The 23,781-nt window shown below is 36.8% G+C and overlaps 1 protein-coding gene across 6 annotated transcripts in view; it reads left to right on the top strand.

Annotated features, from left to right (window-relative positions):
- Nucleotides 1–23,781, top strand: part of DDX42 (DEAD-box helicase 42) — a 37,130-nt gene that overhangs the window by 9,456 nt on the left and 3,893 nt on the right. For 4 of the 6 annotated variants that reach the window (XM_025999567.2, XM_072746858.1, XM_025999568.2 and 1 more), the window contains 14 exons: nucleotides 2,249–2,488; nucleotides 4,195–4,345; nucleotides 8,657–8,718; nucleotides 10,044–10,080; nucleotides 10,922–11,071; nucleotides 14,200–14,304; nucleotides 16,484–16,603; nucleotides 17,387–17,563; nucleotides 18,294–18,422; nucleotides 19,037–19,136; nucleotides 19,760–19,807; nucleotides 20,318–20,415; nucleotides 21,278–21,554; nucleotides 22,428–22,654. In XM_025999567.2, coding sequence (XP_025855352.1) covers nucleotides 2,268–2,488; nucleotides 4,195–4,345; nucleotides 8,657–8,718; nucleotides 10,044–10,080; nucleotides 10,922–11,071; nucleotides 14,200–14,304; nucleotides 16,484–16,603; nucleotides 17,387–17,563; nucleotides 18,294–18,422; nucleotides 19,037–19,136; nucleotides 19,760–19,807; nucleotides 20,318–20,415; nucleotides 21,278–21,554; nucleotides 22,428–22,654 — 1,902 coding nt within the window. In that variant the 5' untranslated portion in view covers nucleotides 2,249–2,267. The remainder of the gene's footprint in view (nucleotides 1–2,248; nucleotides 2,489–4,194; nucleotides 4,346–8,656; nucleotides 8,719–10,043; nucleotides 10,081–10,921; nucleotides 11,072–14,199; nucleotides 14,305–16,483; nucleotides 16,604–17,386; nucleotides 17,564–18,293; nucleotides 18,423–19,036; nucleotides 19,137–19,759; nucleotides 19,808–20,317; nucleotides 20,416–21,277; nucleotides 21,555–22,427; nucleotides 22,655–23,781) is intronic. The other 2 variants (XM_072746859.1, XM_072746860.1) reach the window with 1 other exon arrangement.

Here is a 23,781-nt window from a genome sequence, read left to right as displayed (position 1 = left end):
AGATCTTAATTTTTCTTATTAATGATAAACCTTAATACAAGGAAGAAAGTAAAAGCGAAATAGCTGCTATTAACATTTTGGTAAACAGCCCTCCAGCTTTCTCTATATATGTAACCATGCTTTTATATTGAATTATGATAAATAAGTTAATCATACTACCCACCGTGTTTTATGCCCTTCTTATTTTACTCTGTGTGTATTGGACACTTTTCCTAATTTTAAATAGTAGTTAAAAATTTATATTCCTTTTGGTTAAGCAATCGGATTTTGAAAATTAATCCTAAAGAAATAATTACAGGTATGCATGATGATACAGCTATGTGGTATGTTTCACAACATTATAAAACAGTAGTGGAGAGGGGTGGCTGAGTGGCTTATTAGTCAGTTGAGCTCCTGACTCTTGATTTCTGCTCAGGTCATGATCTCAGGGTCCCCCATGTTAGGCTCTGGGTTCAATGTGGAGTTCTGCTTGAGATTTTCTCTCCCTGCTCCTACCCCCCACTTGTGCTCTCTCTAGTGCTCTAGAATTAAAAAGAAAAAAAAAAAGCAGTAAGGATGCCTGGGTGGCTCAATGGTTGAGTGTCTGCCTTCCGCTCAGGGAGTGATCCTGGAGTCCCGGGATCAAGTCCCACATCAGGCTCCCTCCCTGCAAGGGGCCTGTTTCTGCCTATGTCTCTGCCTCTCTCTATGTCTCTCATGAATAAATAAATAAAATCTTAAAAAAAAAAAAAAAAACAGTAGTGGAGAAATGTATTCATTGACATTGAAAGATATTCATAGTATGTATCATTAAATGAAGAAATAGATAACTAGGGGATCCCTGGGTGGCTCAGCGGTTTAGCGCCTGCCTCTGGTTCAGGGCATGATCCTGGAGACCTGGGATCGAGTCCTGCGTTGGGCTCCCTGCGTGGAGCCTGCTTCTCCCTCTGCTTCTCTCTCCCTCTCTCTGTATATCTCATGAATGAATAAATAAAATCTTAAAAAAAAATAGATAACGAAAACAAAAAATATTGTGTGTGTATGTATATACATAGTGTAGAAAAATAGCGAAAGATACCAAAATTATATATAGGAGAGGAATTTCAAATAGTTTTAAATCTTGTTCCTTTTTGCTTTCTGATCTTTCTGCTTTTCTATAAAACTTAGGTAGCTTATATCATCATTAAAAAAAGGTTTTTTGGAGCCAAGACTACTAAGATAATATAGTATTGTTTTTAAACTGATTTGATCAATGCTCAGGAAATTTCTTTGTAATTCTTAACCATAAGCTGAGTACTTCAGGCAACGGTGAATCCTTTTTTCTTCCTGGCTTGTGTTCTAGTGGGCATTGCCCAGTAAATGCATGGTTCATGGGTACCCTTCAGAGATAATTACATAGATACTTTCCACAAATAACTGATTTTCCAAGTTTTGATTCTTTCATTCTTCCAAATATCATTACCAAAGGATAATCTTTCATTTTGGCTGTTTCGCTGGTAGCACCTCGGTCTCTGACAGCAAACACTACATTATATTGTGATTATAGGTTGTTTCTGTTTTTTTGTTTTTTGAGGATTTTTTTTTTGTCATCTATTTTCTTGGTAATCTATAATATAAACTCCTTGAGGATAAATATTAAGAGATTAAGTCTTTTCATCTTGGTATTTTTTAGTTGTCTAACAAGCCAGCACATATCAGATCCTGAAAATATTTGTTGTCTTGTGAGTATTTTTGGCAGCTTGAAGATGTTAAATTAGTGGTCAAATCCTTTTGAAGGAGGCAATATTAAAATACTACACTCCTGTTTAGATTATGATCCCAAAAATAAATAACACTTTCTTTAGTGTTTTTAGAAAATGTGATTTTTTGGGGAGGATTGGCATATCACATAGCTGAAGTACAAAGTTAAGTAGCTTTTGGTTTTTCATTTTTAAGGGTTTTATTTTTAAGATTTATTTATTTATTTTAGAGAGCGAGCACATGTGAGCATGGGGAGGGCAGAGGAAGAGAGAGAGAAAAATCCTCAAGCAGACTACACTGAGTGCAGAAGCCCAAAGCAGGCTCAATCCCAGGACCTTGAGATTTTGCATGACCTGAAGTGAAACCAAGAATCAGGTGCTCGACCTACTAAGGTGCCCCCAAAATTAAATAGTTTTAATTGACAGGAAAATATTTAAAATGAAGTGTAGGTAGAAGTTGGAAAAGACCTAAAAATCAGTAGGCTATTTATAAAGTTAAATTTATTATTAGTGTATTTTGTTCCTAACAGATCAGTCATTGACATCATCATGAACTGGAATAAAGGTGGCCCTGGCACCAAGAGGGGATTTGGCTTTGGAGGTTTTGCCATTAGTGCTGGAAAGAAGGAGGAACCCAAGCTCCCACAACAGTCCCACAGTGCCTTTGGGGCAACCAGCTCTTCTTCCGGTTTTGGAAAGTCAGCTCCACCACAGCTCCCTTCTTTCTACAAAATTGGATCTAAACGGGCCAACTTTGATGAAGAAAATGCGTAAGTCATAATCTTGGTAGTTTAGCAGAGGTTCGGCTTTGAGATAGTCATGGTCTCAACAATAATTGAGGTAAAGAAACCATTTGTTTCCCAAATAATAATGACTTCTTTAATGGCTTATCTCACTGAATTGCATTGTTCCTAATAAGTTAAATTGTTGAGTTTACTCATTTGTAAGGAACATAATGCTTGTGTGCTTACTTACATCTTTCTTGTTCCATAAAGACTTGAGGCTATTGAAACCTAAACATGGCTGAAGAGTTTTAAATAATTCATGTGGTTTTGATGGCCTTTCTGGAAGTCTTTTATTAACCCCATGTAGTTGTTTTGTGATGCAGGCAGTTGTCAAACTGGTAGAGACACTATTTGTCTCAACACCCAAGTTTTAAAACTATTATGTTGTAAAATCTTATGTGTGAGAAAAATCTACTCGGATTTTTGCCCAGAGTTCTCAGGAAGCCTGTTTACCAATTACCTTTTTAAACCTGATTTTCTGATAAGAGTTGTTATAGAAAGCTAGGGTTTGAGCTCTTAATTCCTATAGATGGTAATGTCTTTCTTTGCTGAGTATGAAGAAATCTGTTTCTTCTATTTCCAACTTGGTTGTGACAAATTGAGTTGGGTTGTTGTAAAGAACTCAAGATGGGGCACACAGTGGCATTTTTAAAGGCTTGTGTGTTGCAGGGATTAAATACAGAGGTAGATGTTTAAGGTTTGGCAAGGTCAAGGATCACTACCAATTCAGGGATACTTTTTCATTAGTTAAATGAAACCTATGTAAATGAGTATGTATGTGTATGAAGCATCTAACAGTTGTTAGAGCTTTTAAAATAATTCCTGTGAAGACCTAAAATGCTTTAAAATTTTAAGCTGCGGTTGTTATTTATTTAATATTTAGTTGTGTTACTATTTTATTTAATTTTGATGTAAGGTCTAAACAGTTTTTTGTTTTGTTTAAGTTTATAAAGAGCTATATAGAATGATACTTTTTCCAGACTTTGAGGTTGTCTTTTCTGAATACTTGAGTACTGAGAATGATTTTAGATAGAGCATTTATTTGTAACTCTTTTCTGTCAGTTCTCAGAAAGTAGCCCAGAACTTCTGAAGAAAGCTTCTAGCCTTCTGAATATATTGCTTAAATTTGTTTAAGGATTATAAAGAAAAAACTAGATTTTTACTATTTGTACATATATACCATTTTATATACATATATTTATACCATTATATATACATATATACCAGTAATTTTTCCATAGCATATACTCTTTAACGTTTGTTATATCTGTTCAACAGTAATATTCTAAATTTTTACTGAAAACTCATCCCTTTTAATAGAACTGGAAATATGATTTGAATAGACAGTATTGAAATGAGAAAATCTACTGTGCCTGTTTTTTTTTTTTCAATATTAGAATATTACATGTAATTTTTTTTATCTGTTTTTGGTATCAGGGTAATGCTGACCTCATATTACATGTATTAAACAATAATAGGTCATTTGTCAAAGCCTGGAGATCTCTAATTTAACATGTTTAGTTCAGATCCCTTAATAGTAACATATATATATACCATAATAAAAATTTCTGTTAAATGAAGGATTCACTGACCCCAATTAAACATTCACTTTACCAGTTACACGTCTTAATTTTCAAAGGTGTGTGTGTGTGTGTGTGTGTGTATATATATATATATGTTTTAATTTCTAGCTATTTTGAAGATGAGGAAGAAGACTCTAGCAATGTTGATTTGCCTTATATTCCTGCTGAAAACTCACCTACCCGCCAACAGTTCCATTCCAAGCCAGCAGATTCTGATAGCGATGACGATCCCTTGGAGGCATTCATGGCTGAAGTGGAGGCAAGTATTAAGGCTGTTTTGTTAAATTTCAGCAATTAGAAATAGATCAAATTAACCTAGCTCTTCAGTCATTCAGAATTTGTTTCTTGGCCCTCTTTTGGAGAATTTTGCTCTCATACTCTACAGTTTCTTAGATCTACATCCACACACCATATGGCATTTTCAGAGCTGATCAATGCCTAGAAGTTTGAACTCTGTCCCTTGAACAAGGGTGGCTCCAGATTTGTGTGTGTGTGTTGTTTTAGTATTTCTTTGTCTAAAATAGAATAAGTATTATCTCCTTCATTCTAGCTTTAAAGGCAAGTAAACTTCTAAGAAACTTGCTAAAATGATGCATTCTGTACTTTTAGTGTTTGTTTATTATTATCAACATTATCAGCATCCACGACCTCCCTGTAGAAATGGAAACTTGCAACCATTTTGTTCTTAAAACTCTTCTTGCTAGGTTTTTGCTATTTTGCGTTTTGTCCTTTCCCCCATCTCTCTGACTTTTGTATTTATTTACCTTTTACTATGAAAAATTTCAGTCAAACACACATAGAGAATAATAAAATGGCTCCCATGTACCCTTCTCCTTGCTTTATCAATTAACAATTTTTGCCTAATCTTGTGTTTTCTGGCCTTTCTTCCTTCTCTTAAATTATTTTTAAGTAAATCTCAGGCATATCATTTCATCCATTAGTATGTCTGTATCTCTATAAGGTAATATTTAGAAAACATAACTACCATATCATTGTACCAAAAAAAATTCATTACATATCTCTCTGGACTGTTTCTCTTACTCCTATGATCCTCTTCCAATTTCTCAGATAGGTTGATTCTTACAGTTCTCTATATTGATTTGCTATTTTCACTCTATACATTCTTAACCACCGCATCCACTTCTGAAACTTCTATGTGAATAAACTCATGCATTTAGTCCAACAACCTCTCTTTGGTTTCAGTTCTTCTTTTCTAATTCACATTGGCCATTTTTACATGGACAGTGTATCACTGGCATCTTTTCTTCTTCAACTAGATCTGTTTTTGTCTGACATAGTCCTCTTAATGCCAGATGATCAAACATGTTCATGACTTACTTCATTTAGTCTTAGGATAACAATGGGGGATTGGGAGGAAAAAAATACATGGAAATACAATTTTTTAACTAGTAAGAAAACTGAACCCTATGGGAATTCAAATCTCTTGCATCAAATCCCATTGGTACCATGTGGCACAGCTGGGACCCTGATGCTTCTGTCATGGTAGTCCTGAGAACCTAGCTCTTTGTAGTACATCAGGCTACATTTCCTCTTATTTAGCAAGCTCTGCCAGTCTTTTTTTTTTTTTTTTTTTTTTAAGATTTTAATTATTTGAGAGAGAGAGAGAGCACAGAGGGTAAGTGAGAGAAGCATACTCCTTGCTGAGCAGAGAGCCCAACACGGGACTCCATCCCAGGACACCGAGATCATGACCTGAGCTGAAGGCAGACCCTTAACTGACTGAGCCACCCAGGCACCCTAGTCAATCTTTATAGCATTTTTTTGCATCTGTTTCTTCGTTTCTGTTTCCACTATAGTCAGCCTGCTTTACACTTAAATTAACTCTTGCCTGGTATAAATTTTTTCCCTGCCTTAGACTCTGTACTCTCCTATTTATGTGATATACAGAAACAGTAATTAGGCTAAAGCATGTTGTTTATGTCATTCCTCTTGCTCAAAAACTGTCATTTTATTGCTTATGAAGTAAAGGCCTTCCAGATTTCTCAGTAACTTATAACCTAAAGTCTTCAGCCACATCTCATCTCAAAGGAGGAAAAGAAAGAATCCAATATAGATGTTTTTGTTTGGCCCAAATACTGCTTTTTAAACATGTGAGCCAGAATTTTTAAGATGAGGTTTTGTTTAAAAGTTCAGTCTTGAAAAGTGGACACTTAGGCAAGACTAAGCATGTACTCTTACAAGACGAAAACAGTTTAGTGCTGAGCAAATGGCTGGCTGCTTTAGGAGATATAGGGCTTGCTTTTTCTAGTTCACCTTGGTTCCTGAAGTCTGTCCCTCTCATTGAGGCTACCCGTTAGAACCATTTATCGTCACTCATGTTTAGTTTTCTTACAGTGGAGAAATATTTTTCTGAGCTTAGGTGTCTTATAAAATACCAGAAAATAAAAGACTCGGGGCCACGTGATATAGGAAAAATTAAGCATTCCTTCTTATTAAAGTGCAAGCAAAGCACGTGTCTATATATCAAAAGAAAACAATTTTCTTCTCCTGGTTTACTTCCTTAATTGTCAGGTTGGCACCCATTACTCTGTTTCCCATCTATGATTTAGAATAACTCAGACTGTTTGCCTCTTAAAGCATGTGCACTTTATAGGTAGCAAAGCCAGAATTCAGCTCCAAATCCCATATTCTTTCTGCTGTGTCATTCCAAATCTGAGTTCTTGTAGCACTGTATTTTTGGGATAACACCAGGACTATTCAGAACTTTCATGTGCTTTGTGACGTGGTAGTGATTTAAGTATGTTATTCTGCAAGTAAATGCAATAAATGTTTTGTCATGTTTGAAGTGTCTTATATATATCTTTTTTCCCTTCTTCTTGAGATATAGACATTTCCCAAAGGGCTGTTTCTCTTTATATCTTGCAGTCCCTAGGGATGAATACGAAAAAAATCATTTCTTGATATTCTCGGTTTAAATTCAGATTTAATTTTTAGTAATGCAACTTGGTGTCACCCTTTTTGAGTGGGAGTAGCTAAGAATGGCCCAGATTCTCCTGCTTGGCATTTCAAGTACTTGAAGCTGTAGGAGGGTAAATCTTTTTGATACAGTGTCATTCTTCAGGGTGTTTTTTTGATATAGTATCCAAAGGAGTTTTGTGGATTTTAGGACAGAGAGAATGGATATTGTCTGATCTTGGAGAGAGTGTTATTGCCACAATACTGTATTAATCCTGGATCTCAGGTATATTCTTTACTAAAAAAGTGTTTTTCTCTAGTGTTTGAACTCAAGATGAAGACCTATTTTTAGCTAGTGTTTCAAAAGAAGATTTATTTATGTAGGCTTAAAAAATAGGTGCTATGTTTCTGACCCATTCCTTATGTTACACTGCTTATGTCATCTTCACTTTAGTTGTAGTCTTGAGTATATCATGTATCTGGCTCAATTTCTTGAAAAGTAAGTTTGCTTATAATACTTGATTTTAAAATAACTCAGGAACATTGGATTAGGTAGAAGACCGGACCATGCCAGATTATAGTTAGTGACATTTTTTTTTAAATAAAAGAAATCAGAAAGCTCATGTTGCTTTATAACAAGACCATGCAGGATATGTTTAACCTTGGAAAAATTACTTAATTCTTCTAACCGTGATTTTCACATGGATAAAACAAAGAGATTAGTGATTTTTAACTTGCTATGTATAGCAATTACCTTTGGAAAATACATCCATTTAACTCCACCCCCAAGAATCTTGACTTAGTAGATTTTTTTTTTTTTAATTTTTTAATTTATGATAGAGAGAGAGGCAGAGACATAGGCAGAGGGAGAAGCAGGCTCCATGCACCGGGAGCCCGATGTGGGATTCGATCCCGGGTCTCCAGGATCGCACCCTAGGCCAAAGGCAGGCGCCAAACTGCTGCTTCACCCAGGGTTCCCTTGACTTAGTAGATTTAAAACAGTGTTTTTCAACCTCAGGAGTTTTGACATTTGGGGTTTCATAAATGTGGGAGCTGTCCTGTGCATTGTAGGATGTTTAGCAGCATCTGTGGCTTTTACACACTAGATACTGGTATCAAGCCCCTCCTGCCCCTCCGAAGCAATCAGAAACATCTCCAGACATTGCCAAATGTCCACTGGGGACAAAATCATCCCTGGTTGAGAGCAGTCTCCAAAGTCAGATCCAGAAATTTGCAGGTTTTTTTTTTTTTTTTTTTTTAACTAGCCCCGTTGATAGTTTGATGTTAATGGTCTTAAGCTATGCTTTGAGAAAGGCTAGTTTGCCAGAGTGTAAGACAGCCCTTTACAGCCATAATTAATTTTTTTAAAGTGACCAGTTAAAGCTTTTTTTTTTTTTTTAATTTTCCATGTATGGCAAATATTGTAGCTAAAAATCATGCAATCCCCATATAGACAAGTTTTTAGAACATTTAGGCATTTCTCTTTGAAAAAATAAGTGTCAAAATACAATTTGATTGCGTCAAGATACAGTTGTCAAAATGCATACCTAAAGCTGTGATGGCAGTTGTTCGAATCTAAGAATTCTTTATAAAGAAATTACCCTTTTAATGTGTTTAGTGGATATGATTCCATATGGCCTTTTGTTTTCATTAGGATCAGGCAGCTAGAGACATGAAGAGGCTTGAAGAAAAGGACAAGGAAAGAAAAAACGTAAAGTAAGTTGTTTTCTTCTCCCTCACAAAGGTTACATGAAAAATGCTAAAATATTACAAAGCTTATTCCCCCCAAGTTTATAGAGAAAAATTAAAATACACAAATGTCTTGACTTGAAGTTACCCTTGTATCTTACAAGAGAGATGGCAAAAGTTGTTGCATTTGTAATACCTTTTTTTTAGTAGAGTAGTATTTAGTATTTCATTATGAATAGTTTTTAGTAGACAGGGGAATGAGTTACAGTGGGAGTTAAGAGAGCATAATTATTTAAATTGGGGCTCCTTGTTCTGAGTTTGTCCCATAATTAATGCAAAATAAGTTAATGACTATAGATTATGAGGAATAATGGTGATTTATCATTAAAAAAGTATTTTATTGATAAATAATGTAACCTGGTTTATTTAAGGAGTGATACACTTTAGCAGCTAATCAGAACTTGAAATACTTTATTTTCTGAGAAAGAGAATTCTGTTTCCCTTGCTGAACACACTCCTCTTAAGTCTTCGGTACCAGGCACAGTAGGCATGGTTGGACTTCTACTCTGCTTGTCAATCAGTGCCTCAGGCCCTCTGCTAGGTTCCTGTGCCATAAGAAGGTTCAGCCCTCTCTTTGGCGTTTACTGTTGTATCCTCTTCCAACTTTCCTGCACTGGGGATGTTGCTTGCCTTGAGAACAGCAAGTGCTCTAGATTAGGCAGAAAGTCTGTTTAGAAACAGATGATTGTGGGAAGTAAACAACCATACTTTCTGTAGCTCCTGAGAGATGCTGCAAGTGGCGATGGCCCCCTTCTCCACATGAACTGCTTAGGAGTTTTAGTCCCAAATTTATAAGAATTGAGGTAGTTTTCCTTTGTCCCCAAGGATTTTGGCTGAATCCAGTTACTCCAGGGCTAGAAACTCTGGGGATGTCAAGAAAATTGTGACATTCTTTTTAGTAAATACCAAAAGAGGGCTTTTTTTTTTTTTTTCTTAATATAAAATGCCGTTTTCTTTTTAAAACGCATTTCACAGCCACATGGTGTTTGTCTTATGGGGTTGACAAGGTTAGGATCCTTGGGTATCTTCAAAGGTTTTACTCCTTATATTCTCGTTAGTAATTGATGTTTCTAGGGGAAACATCATCCCATTCAAAAGAGCAAAGTGCAGCTTAGAGTGAAGCCACACCTGTATGATGGATGGATAGTTTACAGTGTGCTTATTGCTGCTTTGTTATTGTTAGTGTTGAGAGTTCCTGTGCTGTACGGAATTCAACACTAATCTGCTATAAGTATGGAGCTGGGTATGTGGAACATTTGCAGGGAAGTTTGTTTCTCCGCTTGTTTTTCCAGGGGTATTCGAGATGACATTGAAGAGGAAGATGACCAAGTGAGTTCCTATGCAGTATTTCTATCTTTTATTTTTACCCCACAAAGTCTATACTGGGGACAAGCTAGAGCTTGCCTTCACTGAAATGGCCATTCCTGACATTCAGCAGGGAATGTCATTTGACGTGCTCCTTTTCTACGTATATGACCAATTGGTAATAGAAAAATTCACATAGCTTTCCCCCATGTTGAAGATGGAACTTTTGATCAACTATGACATCAAAAACAAATATGAGCTTTATTCAGTTGATTTTTTTTTTCAAATTAATGTTTATGCTGCTAAATCAAGAAGTAGTGTGGGATCTCCTGGTGGCCTCTAGCAACATCTAACTTCTACCTCTTTCTAAGGGTTCTGTTTGTGATTCTTGTATTTCAAGATGGAACATTAATTTAATGATTGTCCTTTTAGTATTTTTTTCCCCATTGTTCAGTTGTGGGATGGTGAGAAGGGAACCAGAATGAGCAGTAGCCCTTTCCAGTTTGTGATCCATTTAATCAGTGTCAACTTCCAAACTTGGATTGGTAAATCCACAGCACGTGTTCACAGCTCTGGGCAGGGTAGGTAGACACCCCACCCCAGGAAGGCTGTGGGACAGACAGATTTGTAAGTCTTCTTGTTAAAGAAGTTAAATCATTGTGTAGTACTAACTGCCTCATTCATCTCTTTGATTGTCCCTCTGAATACTGCTATTGTTAAAGGTATCATTGCTAGTAAAAATCTTGCCTTACTTGGTAGGTACTTAAACTCTGCAATCATCTGGTACACTGTGTGCACTAATTACAGGAGCAGAAATGTTCTTAGTTGTATTTGGATATGATTATGTTCTTGTGCTTTCCTGCAGGAAGCTTATTTTCGATACATGGCAGAGAACCCAACTGCTGGTGTGGTTCAGGAGGAAGAAGAAGATAATTTGGAATATGATAGCGATGGAAATCCAATTGCACCTTCCAAAAAAATCATTGATCCTCTTCCTCCAATTGATCATTCAGAGGTATGGTGTTTCTTGCTGAATTTGATTCTTATTTGAAAAGCTGATGGTTCTCTTCAGCTTTAATATTTGGGTTTTCTCAATATCTGAGTAATCCTGATTCATACTCCTTATGTCATGAAAATATTTGTTCTTTGATATCTTCTCATCTCTGCTAAGTGGTTGAGTCAGGAAGTGAGGCTTTATAGCTTATGTTGTTGTTAAAGACACAGCTAAATCGCTTGCTCCCATTTGATTTTAGGCTAAGAATTTTTTCCAAGCATTTGTACTTCTTTTTCAGACTGTCCTTTACCTTTCAAAATGGGCCCTTGGGCCTGCATTTGTTTTTTTAATTGCTGTAAATCTTTATTGTTTCTCTCAGATCTGGGACAGATGAGAGGCTGTTCCTTCAATGTGTGGAGCCAGGAATTACAGTTTCCTTAAGTCAGGAAAAGAGAATGAGGATATCAGTATACCCACTTAGAAAAAAAATTGGTGTTTCATCCAGGTTAAATGTCAGACTAGATCTTCCAGGCCTTCGTAAATCTAGATCTAGGACAGTGGTTCTCTCAAAGTGTGGTCCCACGGACTCCTACAAGGATCTTTTCAGGGAGAATGCAAAGTCAAAAGAATTTTCATAATGATGCCAGCATCATTTGTCTTTTCCAACACATCAGCATTTGCATCGATGACTAAAAAAGCACTGGTAGGTAGCACTTCCGAGACCTTAGCACGAAGAATCAAGGTAGTGTTACCAGCTCTTCTTGTAGTTGTTATATTCTTCTCTGCCACACCATCACAGTTAGAAAAAAAAAAAAATCCAGCTTCATTTAAGAATATCCTTGATGGAACAGTAAAAATTGTGATTTATTAAATCTTGTGTTAAATTCTTTTTATTCCAACTTGACAAAATGAGGACAAGTGAAGCATTTCTGTTGCATGCCAAAATAGGATAGGTGTCACTAGGAAAAACATGTAAACATTTGAGTTATAAGCTGAACTAGCTGCTTTGTGTGTGTGTGTGTGTGTGTGTGTGTGTGTAACACCATTTTCATTTGAGAAAATGAATGACTTGTCAAGGGACACAATTGTGAAACTGTTTATTGCCAATGATAGAAATTCAAGCTTTCAAACAAAAATTAGAATTTGGGAAACTTCTATTTGCCACATGGAATTTAACAGCTTTCCAGTACCTGAAGTCTGTTATAATGAAATTGATGGCAATAAACAAGTATTATTTCTCTTTGATTGTATGATCAAATGTTTTGCCTGGTGAACGATCTGCATACTATCTCAGTGAACCAATATTTTCAAGTAGCCAATGCATGATTTTACAAAATCATGCATGAGTAAAGGCTTCATGCAAAGTACATGCTAGACCCATGGATTATAATATAACTGTGTGAAAAGATCATTGATATGGTGTCAGATGATACAAGGAAAATACCTTTTAAGAAGTGACCACTTGTCAAGTCTCAGTGTACTATCAAAGGAGTAAAAATCCACAGGAATTTGAAAAGGCTACTAAAAATAAATACTCTCTTCCCTAGTCTAATGACATACCTTCGTGAGGCCAGATGTTCTTCTTAGGTTTCAATCAAAGCAATATATCAAAACAATTTGAATATAATAGGGACCAGTTTCTTTTAAGTCAGACTTTAAGAGATTTGTGAAGATGTAAAACAAAGCTATGACTTCTTTTTAAATTAAAGCTTTTATGTTAAAGTATAATGGTGTGTTATTTTTAAGTGAATAAATTTTAAAGAATTTTCTCAATTTTAGTTTGGTAAATATCAATGGATAAAACCCACACAAGTAAAAACCTTGTGTTTTTATTAAGTGTAAAGGGCACCTGAGACTGAAAGTTTGAGATCTACTGGTCTAGACTAGAGTATGGATTATATTCAATTTTTTAAATGTTTCCTTTTGCACAGATGCTACCAAATAATGCCTTGGTATTTTACATGTGGCAAATGAAACTAAATATGTGAAACTGATGTGGGAGGAAGCATCCATGATAAAGGATGAAAATCTAATAAGGAAAAACACATAAGTACTTGAAATAATCATCTAATAAGATGTTTGAGATAACTTGACGAAGCTCTCAAACCTCATCATCATGTTGGGGTATCCCACAGTTGTCCTCATATTAGTGTGGGCAATCTGCCAGGAGAGACCCGAAGTAAGGAAAGGAGAACCCTTCTGCCTCTGAGTAGCTTTCTTCACATTCATTTCATGTATTCATATATTCATTATTTTATTCATTTCATACATATATACAAAAATTATATATTTGTACAATTTGTGAACAAAGACAATTCTGCCCTCATGGAGCTTCCATTCTGAAAAAGAAGAAAACTGAAGAAAAATTCTGTTACACTTTAGTGCAGTGTGGTGGGGAACATCAAAAAATTTCTGCCTATTAGTAGTGCTAAAGGGGAACTTCTAAAACTTTCTTACTTTTTTGTTTATAATACCATAGAAAGATAATTTTAGGCTGTATCTAGAGTTAATGTAATTTTATTGTAGACCTGTTATGTGGTTAAAGAGAATCATTTAACCAAATTCATAAGTAGTGATATGCTTATTATAGTCTCAGTATAGTAAATTATAAAAAGAGTAGCAGGAATGACTTCTTCCTTCTTTGGAATTGGAAGTGCTTAGCCACACATTTTTTAAAAGTTATGTAGAGAGTTTGATGTTTTTAAAAAGAATAGAAATCCCTCTAAAGGCAGAGCTCTCCTCAAAGGAATTATTAGACATGTTTTTAAATGCTAGAGCTAGGTGTGAGTAGCTTATTCCTAATAAGCATATTTCAGTGTCTATAGTTGGAAAGTCTTTTAAAATACTTGTCCTCTGAGGCCTTTAGCTTTGTAAGAGATTCCTTAGTCTGCATCAAGGTGATTCAAATCTGAGGTATCCTTCAGGAGTCTCTTTAGGAAGTAGATTGGTGTTTATATTGAAAATGGAAATAGGAAAGATGTTATCTGTACATTTGGGAGGTGTGTCATGAATAAGTGAATTCCTTTGTCCTTTCTAGCTGGTTAAGGCTTTACTTATGTAATATGTATAAAAGGTTATTTTGCATTAAAATCAAACTTACAGGATTGACTCTTGAATTCTAGACTAACTTTGAATAATTGGACCTGCAGATTGACTATCCACCATTTGAAAAAAATTTTTACAATGAGCATGAAGAGATAACCAACCTCACCCCTCAGCAGCTAATAGATCTCCGTCATAAGCTTAATCTTCGGGTAAGTCAACCATTAAGCCAAATATTCTTATATTAATGTTAATCAGTCCTGGGTTAGTATTGCTTATCCAAACTAAAATAACCTTCTTTTCTAATGGTCCTTGGACTGCCTTTTATTGAATAATAACTATATCCTTTTGGGCTTCTATGTCTTGATTTTATTGTTTTAGTCTTCAGCTATTTCAGGATAGGATTGTTTTTTTCTTTAATGCAACACACATGAATGCTGTATGTTTTCAGTTGATTTTGTATCTTGTGTTGGAATAAGAAGTTACTGTGACCTTAAAATAAATCAAGTATTTCTGCAGTGAGTACAGTGTGCTAGGAATGAAGGATGAGAGTCCCCATCGCCAGGAAGAAGAGACAGAATTAATAGATGAAAACAATGTGTGTAGTCTTAGAATATTTTAAAATTAAGACCTACTTCTCAAATTATATGTAGCATAATTTTTTTTAATTAGAAAAAGTTAATACCTTCTTAAAATATGCACTGATTTCAGAATAATAGTTTTTAACTGTCTGCCAAAAAATTCTGGGTTTCCCATTGGCCACATTGTTTAAGTGTACTACTAGGGATTAGTTAAGTGAAACACAGAGATAATATGGTAATATCTACTCTAGTGGGAACAGCTTTCTGACCTATGTCTGTCTTGCCAATTTCTGCGTGCTGTTTGAACTTGTTTTCTGAGAGAGGATATGTGCATGTGCATGCGTTGTCTATTTTCCAAGGATAATTCCCCCCTCCCCCCAAGAAAACCCCTTTTAAGTGAAATCTTGATTAGATATAATCAGTATTAGAAGCATTGCCGAGTTATTACTGTTGGAGTCAACACCGAGGTTATAAGCCCCATTCTTCACCTGGGTACAGTTTGAACAATGTTCAACAGTGGCTGGACCATCATTAAGTGAGACACTAACTCTTCAGGCAGAATTGAAAATGGAGACAGTAGATTGTAACCAGTGTATAGACACATCTTGTTTGGAGTTCCTTTGTACATCTCATTTTATTTCAAGAGTACATTGTGTTTTTTTCTATCATCTGGCTAATAGGCAAATGGCAAAACAAAGTATTCATGACTTTTTCCAATTCATTGAGCGATATTTGAATTTCTTAAAAGAAAATTAATTCTGGGGGCACCTGGATGGCTCAGTGGTTGAACATCTTCCTTTGGCTCAAGTCATGATCCCAGGGTCCTGGGATCAAGTCTCGCATCAGGCTCCCCTTAGGGAGCCTGCTTTTTCCTCTGCCTGTATGTCTCTGCCTCTCTGTGTCTCTCATGAATAAATAAAATCTTAAAAAAAAAATAGAAAATTCTAATTTAAGAGATTTCTAGACTGTTAATCATTTTAAGTCACATGCCAGTTATCTCTGAAATATTTCTCATGGGAGTATTTTTGGTAAAGCTTTATTTTTTATTATTATTTTTTAAAGATTTTATTTATTTATTCATGAGAGACATACAGAAAGAGAGAGAGGCAGAGATACAGGCAGAGTTCTCCCATGCAGGGAGCCTGACGTGGGACTCGATCCGAGGTCTCCAGGATCAGGCCATGGGCTGAAGACGGTGCTAAACCGCTGAGCCCCCTGGGCTGCCCTTGGTAAAGCTTTAGATCCATTTTTGAGTTCTACCTGTTTTTTGTTTTTTATAATTTTTTTCAAGATTTTATTTATTCATAAGAGACACAGAGAGGCAGAGACACACAGGCAGAGGGAGAAGCAGGCTCCCTACTGGGACCCCAATGCGGGACTCTATCCCAGGACCCCAGGATTATGACCTGAGCCAAAGGCAGACACTCAACCACTGAGCCACCCAGGTGCCCCAAGTTCTACCTTTTCAAATAGTGTATACTTTTGACCACAGACTTTTATTTTCCCTTTTGTATACTCAAGCTAAGTACAAGATACAGGTAAACACTTTTGAACTTCTACACTGCTTTTTTTTTTTTTTTTTTTAAGATTTTATTTATTTATTCATGAGAGACAGAGAGAGAGGCAGGCAGAGACATAGGCAGAGGGAGAAGCAGGTTCCATGCAGGGAGCCTGATGTGGGACTCGATCCGGGGACCATGGAATCATGCCCTGAGCCAAAGGCAGATGCCCAACCCTTGAGCCACCCAGGTGTCCCTACACTGCTCATTTTGAAGTGCGAGTCACTCCTGGGAGTTGTCTTTATTTCTAGGTCTCTGGTGCCGCACCTCCTAGACCAGGAAGTAGTTTTGCTCATTTTGGGTTTGATGAACAACTTATGCACCAGATTCGGAAATCTGAGTACACACAGCCCACTCCAATACAGTGCCAGGTAAGTAAAACATAAGGAAAGGATGATATTCAGTGACTGTACTTATTTTCACATAGGTAGAGGGTGTCTAAATAGTTCCTCTGTGGCTTAATCTTCAACTTTTGCTTTAACTCGGGAAAAGAGACTATAGGTGAAATCCAAGAATATTTTTGAAACCTTTAAAAATTAAAATTAGACCCCATCAAAAGCAAGTGAATTACTGACCATTTTAAGATGTTGCTAAAAGGGCTGGGAAGTATTCTTTTGTATCTGCTAAATATCTTGGAAATATGGCCTAAATTAAACAGTTCATTAGGCCTAAACTTAAAGATTTGCGTGTAGACAAAAAAAGCAGTATTAGTGACTAGGATTCCTTTGTCTGTAACCTGAAAATTCTCACTTAGAATTGAAAGTAGTAACTTATGTTTTCTGTTTATACATGGGATTTATTCATTCCTATACAGAATATGAGAATTTTCTGTATGTGGATGGGTAAGCTGGTCTATACCTTCTCGAGGAGAAAAGTTTTTGGTTTTTAGCAGCTTCCTTATAAATTGCAATTTTTCCTTTCTGTATCTCAAGCAAAATGGAGTCATTCATATTTTGTAAATGGCCCACATGAAAAGAATGATAGTATTTCCTATAAATCAAGATTTATTTTATATCAAGTATGCATAACCCATTAGGATATTGTTGCTTCATTGGAAATGAATGTCATTAATTTCCCCGGGATTTCCTTCAGTACATCTTTAAAATTGAAAGTTTAGAGTGGATATACTTTATTTTTTTATTTTTTTTCTCTAGGGTGTGCCTGTGGCATTAAGTGGTAGAGACATGATTGGTATTGCCAAAACAGGCAGTGGAAAAACTGCAGCCTTTATCTGGCCCATGTTGATTCATATAATGGACCAGAAGGAATTGGAACCAGGTGATGGACCAATTGCAGTGATTGTATGTCCTACTAGGGAACTTTGCCAGCAGGTATGTAGTTTGTGTAGAATGCCTCCTTTTGTGTGAACTAGCAAGTCACTAGCCAGTCAAGTGGGTAGAATTAACTGGGAAACTGTACATAAAATTTATTATTTTAATCATTTTTTAAGTATAAGCATTAAGTACATTCATGTGCTACCAGGAAACTTATGGGAAAATATTATGTGATATGTTTTCTATGTAACCAAATACATACTTTTCCCTAAAAACCAGTTTTGTTTTGTGTGTGTGTGTGTTTTTTTTTAAGATTTTATTTATTTACTCATGAGAGACAGAGACATAGACGTAGGCAGAGGGAGATGCAGACTCCCTGCAGGAAGCCCAATGTGGGACTTGATTCCAGGACTACGGGATCACGCTCTGAGCCAAAGGCAGAAGCCACCCAGGCGTCCCAAAATCACTGTTTTAAGAGAAAAATTATACGGGAATAATTTGTATTTTAAGTTCTCGGTATTTTCCTGGGTTAATTTATTTGGGTTGGAAAGAAAAGCAATGACAAGGTCAGGAAGAAAAGTTAAAAGAATAATGAAGACAAGGTTGTAGATTGCCTATTGAATGTGACATTGATACTCTATTCATTTATGAATAAGAATGTGGTTTTAAAGCATTTTCTAGCTTTTTATTTTCTCTGACATCACATTCTCTGGGTTTTTCAGAACTCCCTTTTGGGTATTGGTCAGTGTCCTGGTTTATTCATGTCATTTTGTCAACAACTTTGCAGATCCATGCGGAATGTAAGCGGTTTGGGAAAGCATATAATCTTCGATCAGTTGCTGTGTATGGAGGAGGGAGCATGTGGGAACAGGCCAAGGCCCTTCAGGAGGGAGCAGAAATTGTTGTGTGTACCCCAGTAAGTATGTCTTGGGTTCAAATGGCTTCTCAGCCATTCCTGGTATGGAAAAAGGGTAGTTATTGAATGGAATGCCCCCCTAAAATGTGGTAAAGCAGGGTCCAGAATACTGTGATAAATCACAGCCTGTGGCTTTGGTTTAATTTTGATTGCTTGTTTAGAATAGCAGTTCATTAAGATTCTCTGACATGTATGTTACTAGTTACAAATTCCCCTCTCTTTCAATCTGTTTTTAATGTTCTCTTAGAAAGTGGATCTGTGGTTACTGAGAGCATCAAGAATCAGGAGGAGGACAGTCTTTGGACCATACAATTTGGAATATGGTCACCATTGCCCAGAAGAGTATAGCCTAAACATTAAGACCCATCAATAAGGTTTTAAATTAGGTCATTTTAGAATGCCCTACAAAATAGTTCTGGCCATTTTCCCACAATAAAGTTTTCAAATTTTCTGTTCTTTTATGCTCTATAATGCATAAAGTCCAAGTCTGTCAGACCCAGTGTCTGTTTCAGTCTACAACTGGAGAATTAGCACTTTTACCAGGAGCACAAGTCTAGAAAGTTCCTTATAAATACCTTTAATTATACTTACTATTTATTTTCTGGATCTCACAGGGTCGACTAATTGATCATGTGAAGAAGAAAGCTACCAATCTTCAAAGAGTCTCTTACCTTGTGTTTGATGAAGCAGATCGCATGTTTGACATGGGATTTGGTATGCCTTTAATTAATACCAGTTTCTTCTGCCCCCATCCTCATGATACTTGCTTTTGCTTTGTCTTTCTAGACTTAGCTTTTTTTTTTTTTTTTTTTCTGTATGAGAGATGCTAAAAATATTCCTGTATAGGATTAAACTGTAGAGATCTAGCTAAGCCATTAACTATTTTTAGGTGTTCTCTCAGGAAGTATGTTAGGCTTGACTGGGTTATAGACATTTGAAAGTGCCTTTGTATATACGGGGAATGTTTTCTCTGTGCTTTATTTTTATTCATCTGCCTTTGGTTGTGGAGGTCAAGGTCTGTGTTCATATTAGGTTGTGCAGGTCATATCATTCAAGGCCCTTTGCTTTCCTATCCTCCCCAACGTAGCCAGCTGTGTGAAAATTCTGAATAATTCATTTTTATTGATTGGAACGGCACTGGGCCCAGCCTAGTTGAGGGGAGGAAGAGGATTTCTGGGTTTTATACTGAAATAAAAACTCCCAGGCCTAGGAGTTTCAAATTTTCCTTAATAGTTAGAACTTTCATGTGAAGATTTCTACTAAAACGACTTTTTCCCAGGCATCCCAAACCATAGTATGGAGTTACAATGTTAATTTTACTTTTCTTCTTCTTTCAGAGTACCAGGTGCGATCCATAGCAAGTCATGTCCGTCCTGACAGACAGAGTATGTATAAAGCAGTTTTATTAAGTCACGTTTTTACTTAGAATAAAACACCTCTGTATTTTTTAAGTACTCAGAGTATGGCAGCAAAAATGACCCATGTGTGTGCTGGTGAGAACCAGTAGAGGCGGGCATAAAATGTCTGAGCTGGACAGAACCTTAGAGAATAATATATGACTCTCATTTTTGTAGATGATAAACCAAGCCTGAGAATTAAGTGACTTGTCCCAAGTTACACAGTTTTATCAGTACAGGAGTTAAAGCACAGTGCAGATCTGCTGATTGGAAGTCAAGAGCCTTTTTGAACCGTGCTGACAGTCCTTGTCTTAACTGAAAGTATATTAGAATAGGAAAAGGAAAATGCTTTTTTCCTTAGTGAATCAATTTTGAAACTAAAGTTCAGATGGGTTTATTTTATAAAACTGAATAATTCTGAACATCAGTAGGAAGTATAGTGGGTATTCAAAAATGAAGTCACACTGTTTCTTTAACAGGATTTACTTTACCTTTTAGCTCTTTTATTCAGTGCAACTTTTCGGAAAAAGATTGAAAAACTAGCCAGAGACATCTTGATCGACCCTATTCGTGTGGTGCAGGGAGACATTGGAGAGGTAACCATTAAACAGGGCTCAATGGGACTCCACTAGATTATTTTTCATATTATGGAGATGTGGAATTGTTCACTAATGAGAGAAAAAACATGTTACTGTGTTACATATTTAGAGATGAGGCAACATAATTCAGATTTGTTTTAAAAAACAAGGCAGGAGGATAGTTGAATGAGACAATAGATTGTCAAAATATGGATTACTGTTGAAGCTGGGTGATGGGTACATAGATGATTATGTTCATTAATTTTTTTATTTAAAATTTTATGTAATAAAAATAAAAAAACCCCCAATCTTTTAGGGGAAAAACAAGGCTCTCAGGATGGAACTCATATGTTAAATGATTGTAGAAGGAGTGGGGTGACTTGAAAGACCTGGTGAAAATGAGTTCATGGTATTTTTCTTACCTTTGCATATGTCCAATGTGGAGAATTTGGCTGCCTTGAGAATTCCTGAAGTTGCTTGCCATGTTTGTTACTAAAGTTCTGTGCTGTTAGTATTTTGACATTGTCTACTATACATTTTTGAGTGCCTTCTGTGTGCATGTATGAGTTGTACTAGGAGCAGTGAATGGGAAGGACAGAAAAGGAGCTTAATTTATTAGGAGTAATCTGAATAGGCCTATAACAACGGATTGCAAAATATTGGGGCTTACAAATAGGTATATGTACAAATTGGGGAAGATGGTGAGTGCAGTAATTTGAGAAGGGATGTAGGTTTCGAGCTGCACTTGACTTACTGAAGGAAAGCCCAAGGAGGAGGACTGTTGAAGGTCCTTCTTATGTTGACGGAAAGTGTGATGTCTGGTCCTTGTTCAGGTGCCTTTTGGCACAAACGTCACAGTCATCTGTTTCTTACTTTTCAGGCAAATGAAGATGTAACACAGATTGTGGAAATTCTCCATTCTGGGCCTAGTAAATGGAACTGGCTCACTCGGCGACTGGTGGAATTTACCTCTTCAGGAAGTGTCCTCCTGTTTGTTACTAAAAAAGCCAATGCTGAGGAGCTAGCCAATAACCTTAAGCAGGAGGGTCATAATCTTGGGCTGCTTCATGGGGATATGGATCAGAGCGAAAGAAACAAGGTCATTTCAGATTTTAAGAAAAAGGACATCCCAGTCCTGGTGGCCACAGATGTTGCAGGTAGAGTACGACCTTCCCTGGTGATCTTCTATTCCTGTTGCTCTGAGGGTGCTCTGTCTTGAGTACATGAGCAGGCTGATTGAAGGCCCTCTACTGGCCTGTTTGGGCACACTAAATGGAGCAAGCAGTTTAGACCATAAGTGATCACAACCTAGAGCTCTGGGTACCACCTTCACTGTATGTTTCTCTTTGGAAAAAGAATCCCTGCAGTTGAAAGATACTCAGGGAAAAATATTGTTGAGCCAGTTACATCATAGGCTATGCCTTTATGATGTGTCTAAACATAGTACCTACCTGACATTGATTGCATGTACTTCACTCAAAGTTGAAAAGTTTTTTGAAGTATGATTTTTGGTTTTGATAGCTACCCTTAAAAACTGGTATTTTCTCCCAATAAGGGAGATAATTTCCCGACTTCAAAGCAGTTTGATGCTTTCATTATTTTACATATTCCTGGTGCAAGAGAGAGGCCATGATAGATTATTAATGGCAGAAGCCATGTGTCCCCTATGCTAAACAGCCTAGCATCGTAGAATTGATGACAGTGGCATTTGCTTTAGGGTAACTTTAATGTTTGTTTGTTTTAAGATTTTATTTATTTACTCATGAGAGAGAGAGAGGGAGGGAGAAGCAGGCTCCCCATAGGGAGCCCAGTGCGGGACTGGATCCCAGGACCCTGGGATCACGACCCAAGCTGAAGGCAGATGCTTAGCCACTGAGCCACCAGGAGCCTAAATGCTTGTATCTTACTAGATCACCAAACCATGCACTTTGTCTATGTAAGAGGAATGTGGGCTCTTGGCTAGCATTTTGGGTTAGTCTAGGTTTTTTTACTCCTACTAAAGAATAAAAAAAAAATGGTTTTTATTTCAGCCCGTGGTCTGGACATTCCTTCAATTAAGACTGTCATTAACTATGACGTGGCACGAGATATTGATACTCATACTCATAGGATTGGCCGCACGGGACGAGCGGGTGAGAAAGGTGTGGCCTATACCTTACTGACCCCCAAGGACAGCAATTTTGCTGGTGACCTTGTCCGGAACTTGGAAGGAGCCAATCAGCATGTTTCCAAGGAACTCCTAGATCTGGCAATGCAGGTGAGGGGCTGAGTACACTTGAGATTGCTCCAGGTTATAAAACTAAGTGAAAAAATTCAGCAAGCCTAGGGGAATAACATAGACACAGGACTGGAAAGTTGCAGCCATAGGTGGGGGGCACTGCTTATGAGGTACAGATTAGTATTATAGGACATTAAAATTCATCTGGTCTTTCATTCTACCCTCTTCTTTCAGCAATATCTATTTGAAAAGCTTATTCCTAAAATCTGTCCCTCTGAAATTTCTGCCTGCTTGCCCCATAGCAATCTCAAAGATGGCTACTTTTCCCCTTACTGTCCTTTCTCCATTCTTCTCGTTGGGGGGCTAAAAACATGTGATGTCTTAAGAAACGATGTATTTAATAGACTATTTCTCATAGACATAGGTCCCAGATCTTTGACCACATTCATTACTAACCTAAAACTAAGCTAGACATTCTACTGAATTAAATCCTGGGTCATTGTAATAGATGTCATCTCCAGATTACAAATGGGTTCAATATACACCTTCTGATAGTAGAGACTTAGGTGTTTTTCAGACTTATAAGTCAGTGTACAGAACAGTTAACCTGTACTGCACTTACAGTATGGTACTGTTGCCTGTGCTCTGGGTTCTGAGAGTAAAGGACCTGAATTGCAGGAAGGAGTAGAATGGGGTATCCTTCCTTCTCCTGGGTACAGTGAGCCAATTGTAAACTACATTTTTTAACAGAATTATCTTGTCTTTGGATTTTTTCCTACATCTCTTTTTGTGCTTTAGGCTTTCTGTGCCCTCAGACTGTGATCAGCTTCCCTGGTCAGTGCTTTTCTGAAGCCAGCCCTACCTCTCAAGTACTTCGCTTAGATTGTAACATGTGATTATCAGATAAAGGGCTACCTTTCCTGTTGATATTTGTATTCTGAAAAGAACTAAATAAATCTTACAGTATGCTGGCAGTGGTCAGATTCAAGGAACACTATAGGCCATGGATGGTCAGATTCAAGGAACACTATAGGCCATGGATAAATAAAACTTTCAATTATGTGGCTAGCAGTCCTAAACGTCTGTTCCTAGAGCCAGTTCTGATGAACCTCGCTTCACATAGCCTTTCTTTCACTTCCAAGCCCTCTTTTAAGCTCCGTGTGTGT

The sequence above is a fragment of the Vulpes vulpes genome, chromosome 2 (assembly GCF_048418805.1).
Source record: "Vulpes vulpes isolate BD-2025 chromosome 2, VulVul3, whole genome shotgun sequence".
In the NCBI taxonomy this organism is placed as follows: Eukaryota; Metazoa; Chordata; class Mammalia; order Carnivora; family Canidae; genus Vulpes; species Vulpes vulpes.
Note: the sequence above shows the minus strand (reverse complement) of the source record. Positions and strands in the feature narration are given on the sequence as shown.